This window comes from Panicum virgatum, chromosome 2N, assembly GCF_016808335.1.
Source record: "Panicum virgatum strain AP13 chromosome 2N, P.virgatum_v5, whole genome shotgun sequence".
Classification (NCBI taxonomy): domain Eukaryota; kingdom Viridiplantae; phylum Streptophyta; class Magnoliopsida; order Poales; family Poaceae; genus Panicum; species Panicum virgatum.
In genome coordinates this window covers 34,406,408-34,417,337 of record NC_053146.1, presented here as the reverse complement: position 1 = coordinate 34,417,337, position 10,930 = coordinate 34,406,408, and the positions used below count along the sequence as shown (strand labels likewise).

The window sequence follows — 10,930 nt, the reverse complement described above, 5'->3', positions numbered from 1 at the left end:
TGGCGGTAAGCGCCAGCTACCGTCGGTTCAACAGGCGGTAAGTTACCAGCCCACGAAGGGCCATTGGCCTGGCCTCTTACCGCCGGATGAACCAGCGATACGTTGTCAGGCGGTGGGCCAGAACCCTTACAGCCGGTTCATCCGGCGGTATCTCATTACCGCCAAACGAACCGGCGGTAGGGTGACATTTTTTTTAAAAAAATTAGATATATATTTTTGATAAATCGAATAAAAAATAATATAAAAAAAAAACTCTGCCGACGTGGCCAACTTCTGTACATATTCCATCCTTTGTTCCCGTGCACAACGGGGACACAAACACCAAGCCTGCACGTCTTTGTTTTGGGCGGGCGTGCATGCCGGCCTCGGCCGCAGGCCACTTGGCCCATTAAATCCTGATGAGGCCAAGACTCCCGTGCGGTTGCGTGATGCCCCTGCTCCCCTTCGTCCCTACCCAGCACCGCCACACCCCGCCTCCCTGGCGGCTGCCGCATGTCGCCAATCCCTAGCTGCGGCCGTGCGCCCCTGTTTCCGGGGCGCAGCACCGCCGCTGCAGGCTCGCATGGAGGCCACGCATCACCCGGACGCCAGGGACCTACGCAGCTCCGAGTGCCACGGTTGGCCGCGCGTCGCCATGGCTTCGCCCTCCGAGTCGTCGCGTTCGATGCCGCTGGTCCAATCAAGCACCACCACGACGATCGCTTCGACAAGATGACTCCGCTTCGCCGATCCCGGTTACCGCCCGCCCGAGCTCCGCCGTCCGCGAGCAGCACCTGCACTGGTTGCCGCCGGCCAATTTCAGGTCATCCCGGGGACCCCTGTCGCCGGCGAGTTCCATAAACGAGACCTCCTACTCCTCCTCTCTTTATTCCCATCTCACCATGGTCTCTCGTGCATTTGAATCCAGGAGGCGTGTCCGCCATGGACGTTTGGTTCTCGAGCCTTTGCAAAAGCACCCTCCAGCAACTCGATCTGATCCTGCCCTCTCGTCAAATTGTGAGTACTATTTTTGGTGTCTTGCAATTTGTCCCTGCTAGTTCTTCTCGCTTATGGTTAATCATGTATAAGCCCCTGCAACCTTGTTTAGCCTATAGATCGACCGTTCCAGTTTCGTTTTGTTCGTTCTCGTTGCGCTAGTCTTGTTTTAGCGTGAGCGACAGTCTAGTACCGTAGTCGTACCATAGTTTCTGTTTATAGTTAAATTTATAATTAATTTAATTAATGACTATTGAAACTAGCTTTTCAAATTAAAATTTAATTAGAGTTCTACACCATTTTTTATAATTAATGTTAATTGGATAATGCCAATATAAATATCTCTTTTAATGTAACCCGTTTAGTTCAAACCACGATTCATAAAGTTTACACTAGTTGCTCTCACATATCTTTTATTTGCTAGTTAAATATTTAATTGGTATAATTTATATATGAACTTGATAGATAAAATGTGATTAAGTTCTATCTCGTTTTTTAAAATATAAATTGAATTGAGTTAACTCTAAAATATTCTTCACATGATTTTCTTAATTAAAATAAATTCAGCTTATAGTTTTATGTGCTGTTATAATATAAACCTTTCGATAGTTGTGTCTTTTCAATCGTAGCTCCGTTTTTAGTGTTCCATGCGCTGTTGCGATCGTAGCTTCGAGCCTTGTTCTTTAGTGCGCTTCTTGTGCTTTTCTTCTGTTTAGTGCTTTGTTCTTAGTATTGTTTGTTTTGATTGTTTCTTGTATGTTTGTGCCCGATGCTTGTTGCGAGTAGAAGGAACGCAGTTCGAGAGCTGTGAAGATGAAGATTGAGATGCAAAAAGCAAGTGTTGATGACTCTGAGCAGTTATTATCTGGCTTTAAGGCAAGTATATTTTTTTATCATATTTTATCTTAATAACATTTATTTTATGCTTGCATGCATTAAATTGATGGATACCTATTATCCTTATTGTTTTATCCATGTCCTTGAATAGCCGGGTTACTTTTATAAAATCTTTTGGGTAGAATGCTTAGTTGCTGAACAATGGTTATGGGTGGTTTACAACAATGACACTTGAGACATGATTCTATACTTGATATATTTTAGAACAATATGATGAATTGGTGAACTTGATTAAAATCAACCATGGAGAACCACTCGGGAAAACAGCACAACCACAAGGACTATATGGCTCTGGTCTTGGCTGATTAATTAGATGTCTCTAGCTTGTTAGTAGCTTACCGAAAGGCGCAAGAGGGGGGGCCTGGGTTTAAGAGTGGTACGCTACCTACCAAGGGTGTACGTATTTGTTTGGTTTTTGTCACGCCTTGGGGAAGGTATAGTCGCCCAGTTGCTGAAACCTCAGCGGGTTACTACTAGTTAGGGAGTCTTTGTAAAGGTCTAGTAGTGAATCTCTGCCACTCACCAAAGGAAGTGTTTAAGGGCCTTGCAAACCCGGGCATCAAGGGAGACACGACTTGTGGGTAAAGTGTGCAACCTCTGCAGAGTGAAAACTGGTATATCAGTCGTGCTCACGGTCAAGAGCGGCTCGGACCCTCACATGTCTACTTAATTGAAATCATTGCTTTAATTCAGATGTTTATTGTTCCAAGCTAATTGATTATTTCAGATACCTACAAATTTTTCATAAATGTGGGACGGTTTCATACATGAGTAGCTAATAGATTTTAATGCTCAACTGTTAATTAAAATGCTTACCGCTTTATTTAGCCACCCTTTATCCTTGATTAAGCCTTGCATGTCATTTATTTTCTAATATACTTGCTGAGTACGACATGTGCTCACTCTTGCTATAACCACACTGCTCAGAGAAGACAAAGCTGCTTGAAGTTTGCTGAAGATGTTGCTGAGTTCTAGGCGCATGCAACCCCGGTCGATTGCCTGTGAAGTGTGGAGCCGTTGTTTTTAATTGAAGCTGTGTATCTCTGATAGTTTTTTTAATTGTTGTAAGTCTCTTTTACATGACATTATTGCACATTTTGCCATTATGACGTCACTATATGTATGGAACTTGATCCTGACATACATGTAGTTATGCATTCGTTTTTTTTAAACTAGGAGTGACAATAGTAGAGCAAGCAGAACAAAAATACCAACATTTACCCTAGATCTCGCAAAGGCTAGGTTTTATCTTGCTAAAGGTACTATCTCGTGCTCAAATTTTTACGAATAGTTACTCATAGCATGAAGTAACACATATCCAAAAATTAACTATAGACACTGAGCAGAACTCCTAGAACATTTAGAGCCTATTTAATCTAATCTTTTTCCTAGATTAAAATGTGAACAGAATCTGAAGATGTGCATGTAAAGAAACTTGTAGATCTTGTTTTATATATTCTAAAACAAGTGGGTTTTCATTTTTATGATTTTTCTACAAATTATTATGCATTTTCAAAGATTGCTATTTTGAGTTCCAACACATTTTGCAGATTAGACCCTGGGACTTTGGTTTCGTTTAACTAGAGGTCCCAAGGCGGGTGTACAAAACAGGGGAGAGGATGGCGGGGCGTTTTCCGGCAAGGACAGTCACCGGCGGTGGGGCCCTGCAGGGGAAAAGGATGAGGGGTCTGTGGGATACCTTTGGGTGTGCTCGGCTCATCGGGAGATGGCCGGAGGCGGCCTCACCGCGGAGGAGCAAGGCCGACGGTGGTGGTGTCCCGCTGCGGCGGCGCTTCGGTAGAGGAAAGGGAGGGCGGCCAGGCTCTGAAGCTTCAGTGGGGCGAGGCGGAGCTATTGGTGGGGTTCGAACGGGCAATGCGGGGTCGGGAACAGGCCGGCCACAGGGAGATCTGGCTCGCCGGTGATAGCGGGCGGCGGAGGACGAAAACTGGGCTCGCGTGACTGCAGTGACCCTGGGTTCCTATTTATAGGCTAGAGGTCTTCAAGGCGAAGCTAACGAGCACTGGGGGAGGATTATTTGGGCTGGAGACGCTCGACGGCGAACGGCGGCAGCGTCGAGGCGGCGTGGCGCATGGCTGGTGGCGTGGCAGATGGCCAAGTGGTCCTGAACGCGTGTCGGCAGCTCGGTTGGCGAGCTGTGGCATCCAGGGGGCGAAACCAGGGGCGAGCCGGCCGAATCCGGGCGGATTCCTGTCGACGCCGGCGTACGGCGTGAGCCACATAGAGGAAGGAGAGAGATAGAGTCAATGGCAATTTCGTAAATAACTCGAAGTTCAAGATTTAGTTCTGTTAACTCAATTTGTCTCCTTCAAGATGGACTCAAATGAAAAACATTTGTATATCATTTTTGTTCAATTTTTTAAGATCTACAACTTTTATTTTAGGCACTTTTTCATTTGGGAAATGGTTTGTAAGTTATTTTAAAAGATTCAAAAGCTCCTTAAAAGAATTGATTTTATTTATTTATTTGGGTTGATTTTGGGCCCACTACCTTTTAAGCACATTTTACTAATGGTACCAGATTTTAGTGTACAATATTTTGGTGAGGTGATTTGGACTTGAAATATAGTTGGCACTCTCTTTATTTGCACTCACAAAGTGAAACTAATATTTGAATTTGAATTTCATTTATCTTTTGTTGCCATTTAATACTGGTTTGCTCTCTTTAATTCCACTAATTATTTTCTTTATATTTTGATTGACTTTTACACACCTAGGGTGTCACACCAGATCGCTTCCGCAGGAGCATGGAATCGGGGAAAAAAATACCTTTCTGCAGCTAGCTACAACCTAACAACAGAAGAGAAGTTTGCTATTTGCAAGTGCTTATGAGGTGTGAAAGTACCCACAGGTTTCTCATCCAACATCATGAGACTTGTCTCGATGAAGGACTTACAACTAAGCAATTACAATTCTCACGATTGCCATGTGTTGATGACGGTGTTCCTACCTATTGCAATCAAGGTTATCAAACCAGTGTACATAAGTTTGGTTATCACACGGATGTGTTACTTCTTCAATGTTATTTCACAAAAGGAGATCGATTTTGAGTAGTTGGCTTCTCTATAGCTATTCGTGACAGAGACTCAGAACTAGCTTGAGATGTGCTTCCCACCTTCCTTTTTGATATCATGGAGCATCTCATGGTTCATGTCGTCAACCAGATTATAGAATTGGGTCCTATGTACTATCATCAAATGTGGACGTATGAGATGTTCATGTCAATTCTGAATGGGTACATGAGAAACACTGCAAACCCAGAGGGTTCAATGATGGAGGCCTACCACACCAAAGAACATGTTGATTGTTGCATGGATTTGTTGACGACCAAAATTGGCACAGGTCGAGCAGATCGGTCTGACTGGTGCTTACGAGCGGTCTGACCTGTCTGGACCATGTAGCCGGTCTGGCAACCCCAACCGGTCTGACCGGTCCACCTGGAGTCCGAGTACAATTAGGACTGTTAGATCTGTAAAAGGATTCCTTGCGGGATAAGTCCACCCTACCCTATAAATATAAAAGGGTCACGGCCGATTGAGGGTATCCAATCGAATCTATCAATCACTTTTATCTTTTTTTACCTTTTTCTTGCCCTAATCTTTTCCAACCCTATGTGCTATTCGTCTCTCGTCTCCATGGCGTGAGGGGGCGCCCAAGCTGGCCTACCGAGCCTAGGACAACCCAAGGTGTGCCTGCCCCGACGGGGTCCCTCCCAGTCAGGCGTTCGTTGGATCCTCGTCGGGCTTCCCGGCGAGACCGGTCTGACCGGTTCACCATACTGGTCTGACCGGTTGGTGCTGCGGCACTGCAAGGAGTGTTGCTGCATACTGCGTGATCGTGTGTTGGCCCAGAAAGGCGTGAATAGGATTACATAAAAGACAAGACATGTATTGGTCTTTCTGAATCTCCGCAAAAGGGAAGGTTATTTTTTTAGAGTTCGAGGGTCCAAGACCCCTGCCTTTCAAAATTAATCAAAAGACAAGCAACATTTACAGCTCAAGTTTAACCCCAATAGAGGGGGGCTCGGCACCACCTGGCAACCAAGACAAAAGTGGAAGAAAAAACAACAGCCACAAGGCAGCTAAGTTCTCAAGTTTCCCGGATCAACTACGGAGCAAGTAACATGAGTGAAAAACTTCCAGAAGACTACGACTTATTACATTTTCATCATAGCATCCTCCAACTCATTCCACCAGAAGCCCATCGGGGTTATCGCCAAGCTAGCTTCCTTTGAAACCTGAGAACCGAAACCTTTGTCCACCTTGTTTATGCCTTTGAAGGGTGTTGAATGCTGTTCCTTTAGTCTTCCCGAAGCCAGTACACCATGTCTGCTTCTTTCTTCAGGTTGTTCATAAAACTTTCCAGCTACTCTCTCTTGTCCACTGGGCATAAAACTTTCCAGTTCTGTAGGATCCCAAGAAGCTTGTAGATAAGCACAGGGGCGGAGCCAGGATTTGATTATTGGGGGGGGGGGGCAAGCAGTGATTGGGGGGCCAACAGTCTTGCCGCAGGCTGCCGTTGGGGTAAGTTCCACTTTTGATAATGGTGCTATAATGGTGCTACGGGATCATTAGCGGGGGCCAGGCCCCTGCCCGCCCCCCTTGTCTCCGCCCCTGGATAAGCATTTCCATGCTTTTCCAGCCTAGATTCGGGAAACAAAACTCATTCCTGAGTTTTCAAATAGACCATAGAGTAGGTAATAATGTTTACAAGACTATTTCTTTTATCACTTAGCCACAATTTCCCTATACTACAGATGTCATTACCTACTTCAATGTTTAAAAGCCTTGAAATGATAGACCAGATCCTAGTTGCTACCACACATTCAAAGAACATGTGATGGCAGCTTTCCTTTTCAGCACAAAACAGGCAAGTATCATCCTTGACTTTTTGCCTTTTAGCTAGATTATCTCTAGCCAAAGTTCTTTTATGCATCAACAGCCAAAGAAAAAAGTGAACTCTTGGTGGAATCTTAAAAAAGGAAAGGTTATCTGGGGTAGGGAAGTGTGGAATGAAGAGATTCATCGACCGAAGTTATAAGCTTGTGGAAGAAGCACATTCCAGCGTTCTACAACAACTCAGCGTAGTGGAGCCGCTCATAGATCAACACATGCAAGAGGTTCGCGCAAGGAGCAATGGCCATCAAGAGGATTGGGTTGTTAAAGAGCAAAAGTGTATCTTCTCAGCATGGTTAAAGAATCAAACACTATCCGATGCAATTCCATGGAGGCACAAACAATAAGGTTGTTGGCATCTGGCCCACCAAGTACAGTCACATCATGGCAAGCATATGACATAAATGGTTACACATTCTATAACACTACAATGGATAACAAGAGTGTGGCCTATCAAAACAGCGGCGTACGGATAGAAGTTGTTGACGTGCATGATTGTAAAAGTCAGTTACTATGGCCTCATAGATGATATATGGGAACTAAACAACGGACAGAATCTTTGAATCCCTGTCTTCAAGTGCAAGTGGATAAAATCATCCACCATGGAGAACTACGGGTTGACAGTCGTCGAGCTTGGTACTGTGGATTACAAAGACAATCCGTGGGTACTCCGTGAACGTGTCGCTCAGGTTTTCTACGTAAGTGACCCTGAGAAACAGAAGAAGCATGTCGTCATCTCAGGGAAGCAAAGAATTCTAGGGGTTGATGGTGTAACTGATGTTGAGGAATACAATCAGTATGATGAATTGGACCTTTTTACTGGTTTCCAAGAAAAGATCAAGCGTGTCGAGAACAACATCGACAAATTTGTGAAGCCATGGCTACACACCGATTCCCCCGGAAAAATTGTGAATGGCTAAGCGCTTGTAATATTCAAACTTCTAGTTATTGTATCCTTTGTTTTCAAAGAAAAAGTGTCTGGGTCTAGTGGCACCTTGCTCACCAGAATCTAAGATAACAGGTGAGTGGTCCGATCCTACTTTGGTCAAACTCCAAGCAGCACACAGAAGAAACCTCTCCTCCCAATCAGTGGATACCATAAACCTATCTAGATTAGCAAGAACAGGGCCAGCTTGCTTATTGGTCCATGTGAATTTTGCACCTGACCTTTTGATTTCCCTCAGGTGGTTTTCTCCAATAAAAGTATTAAAGAGATCAATAAGAGAATGGTCACAGTTAGTAGAGCTCTTATCTCCCAACTCCCTAATGAGATTAAAATCACCTCCAATGACTAGGGGTAAAAAGCAATTCTGGCATAAGGAATTCAGTTCCTCAATGAAGAAGCTGGAGTTCTCATGTTGTGCTGGACCATAAACACACACCATCATCTATCTAAAGTTGGTCAATCTTTTGCGGATTGTCATGTGGATATTAAACTCTCCCATAGAGCTATCTTCCATTTCCATGGAATCCACCTTGATTCCCAGTAGGATGCCCCAGATCTGCCACTTACTGGAAGCCATTTCCAGGCAAAGGGAAGATCACCAGAAAGATCATGTAAGAAACTGTCTGAAAAGTCCTCTCTCAAGGTTTTCTGTAACCCAACAACATCAACTTTCTCTTGAAAGATGTAATCTCTAATTTGTCGATGTCTGGCCAATTTACCCAAGCCCCTCACATTCCAAACTAAGATCTTCATTTCTTTTTACTTCTGGATTTAGGGCCATTGGCCCTGGGTTTCCTTACTTTGGCTCGTTGAGGAGGGTTTTCCTTAACCCCCTCTCCTTGATCCAGAGATAATCTACATGCATTATCAATAGCCTCCATGGCTAGATCTTGTAGATCATTCTCATTCTGGGGGGCTGATTAACTATGGGCCCTAGCCAAATACTCTTTATAATTGGCTTGAGCTAAATCCGCTCGTACGAGCTCCTCAGCCTTAAAGAGATTAATCTGACCATCTACATAATCTATTTCTATATCAAGATCTTGAATAACTTTCTTAAGAACATCATTAGGAGTTGCATTCAAGATAGTAAAAGGATTGTTAGAATTCATACCTGTAGTTAGATTGTTCCTCTGCTCGGCTCTCTGTGTGGCCTTTGCTGCAATGGGAATCATATCCCTTGGGCTCCTGGAAGTCGCCCTTGTAGCAACCTAAACTTTGGTCCTCTGACCCAACTTGCTGTTGGCGGTTGATAACGATGGTTTTCACCGCCAACGCTCCGCCTTAACCATGCCATAACCATTACTACTAATGAGTTCCACAAGTTTTGGTGTTTATTTGATCTCAGGGATGACATATCCAAATTTGACCCAAAACGGACGCTGTTTGGACTGGAAGGCCCGAATCCGGCCGACTGGCATACTTTCGGTGGAATCTTGGTATGAGACTTTACCAAAGTCACATAGAGGGAGAATCCAAGCCATCCCAATGGGCTATATCAAGAAATGCACAACTTGGACCCGGAAGGCTTGGACCCATATCCAAAAGAGATGCCAACCTGGGCCATGATCAAGTATTCAACATACACCCTATCCAAGATTGATTCATGGCCAGAGAGGAGCGTGTCAGTACAATGAAGGACCGAGAGGCCGCCCGGCACCAAGGAGGCCGCTCGGCCCAAAAGAATGTCGGTTGATCAAACCGCCTGAAGAACCGACTCCTGGAGGAGATCAGGACCGTCCCACTGAAAGACGGTACCACATGGTGGCAGGGGCAGGCCGTCCGGCCTAGGCCAAGCCGCCCGGCCCCACTCCATAGCATCTGGTGTCTAGCCTTCACGTGTGAAAGCATATAGACCCCTAATTCGAGTTTTGGTAATTAATGACAATGATTTGTGGATTAACAATTTCATTCGAGATAATGAGCATAGGTTGATCCACAGATGAAAGGTATTTGGTTGTGAACGTGTGAAGTTTGGAGATGATATGCAAAGTTCGGGCTCAAGGCAAAGGTATAAAATAGAGCTTTCGTATTTTACCGGTCACAAGGCGTTTAGTGGATAAAAAGTGACCGGATTTGTTGGATAGATAGCCGTACTATCAACAGGGGTTGTGTACTCGTGCTTGACGAGTCTTTAGTGCCATTTTGCTCAAAATGTCTAGGTGCATGCATGAGGGCTAACGATGCTTTGACAAGATTTGAAAAAGAACAAGTTTGAGAGCTGACTGCACAAGCGCGGACAGTCTGCTCCCTGCAGCGCGGATGGTCCGCACCTGTACCAGAGAGCATGTTTGGCTCTGGTGGAAATTAGATGTGACTAGCAGATAGTCCGGACCAGGTGGACGGACGGTCCGCCGCTCTAACTCAAATTGTACCAGAAAGGGTGTTTTCTCTGGTTGAGGCGATGATCTGTGCGGCGGACGGTCCGCCCGTGGGGTGAGAACGGTCCGCCGGCTATTTGACAATTTGTACAGAGACATTGTTGTCTCTGGTGGTTTTCAAGGATGAACGGCAGACGGTCCGCCAGCTAATTTCAAAGTTGTACCAGAGATGATGTTCGTCTCTAGTGGTGTGGAACACATAACTACGGATGGTCCGCCCCTGGGGCGCGGACGGTCCGCCAGGGTTGTAACGGATAGCTCTAACACGCATTAAATGCACTCTAACTCACTGGTTTATAACAGCGGACGGTGCGGTTTTTGAATCGTAGACGGTCCGCGACTTCGCAGAAAAGAGTGTAACGGCTAGTTTTTGAGGGGATGTCTATATATATCCAATGCCCGGCCATTGGGAGGCTCTCTTGGCCATTTGGACAGAATACTTGACACTATAGAGCTAAGGCATCCCTCTCTCACACACACTTGTTTAGAGATTGCATTCTTGAGAGTGTGAGGGCTTCCTAGTGCATTGCATCAAGAGTTTGAGCTTTGTGGCACTAGGGAAACTTCAAGCAAGCGTCATCGACTTGTTACTCTTGGGAGTTGCCGCTCCCTAGACGGCTTGGAGAAGAGGATTTCGTGGAGCTCCTCCAAGGAGATTGTTGAGGAGCCCCGATTTCGGTTGTGAGAGGTCTTGTGCTCGCCTCACCGGAGTGGTGAAGAGCAACTCTAGTGGAATCGAGGCGTGGAGCGATTCCTTGATTCAAGTCAGCTCAAGATCAAGAGGTTCTTGATAGAGGAACGGTTGATTCTTGGAA

The 10,930-nt window shown here is 45.2% G+C and overlaps 1 protein-coding gene across 1 annotated transcript; it reads left to right on the top strand.

Moving 5' to 3' along the window:
• The first annotated feature begins 405 nt into the window (after positions 1–405).
• Positions 406–3,044, top strand: LOC120660244. The gene is made up of 4 exons (XM_039938669.1): positions 406–802; positions 908–996; positions 1,762–1,851; positions 2,800–3,044. The coding sequence occupies exons 1-4, from the start codon at positions 493–495 to the stop codon at positions 2,845–2,847; spliced, it is 537 nt and encodes a 178-aa protein (XP_039794603.1). The 5' UTR covers positions 406–492; the 3' UTR covers positions 2,848–3,044.
• Positions 3,045–10,930: the final 7,886 nt, after the last annotated feature.

What these genes read in the sequence shown, in the direction of transcription:
- LOC120660244 (XM_039938669.1), top strand. Translation starts at nt 493, where the DNA reads ATGTCGCCAATCCCTAGCTGCGGCCGTGCGCCCCTGTTTCCGGGGCGC. An exon ending in TTGCCGCCGGCCAATTTCAG is followed by an intron (nt 803 to 907) that starts GTCATCCCGGGG and finishes ATTTGAATCCAG; the next exon opens with GAGGCGTGTCCGCCATGGAC. An exon ending in TCCTGCCCTCTCGTCAAATT is followed by an intron (nt 997 to 1,761) that starts GTGAGTACTATT and finishes TGTTGCGAGTAG; the next exon opens with AAGGAACGCAGTTCGAGAGC.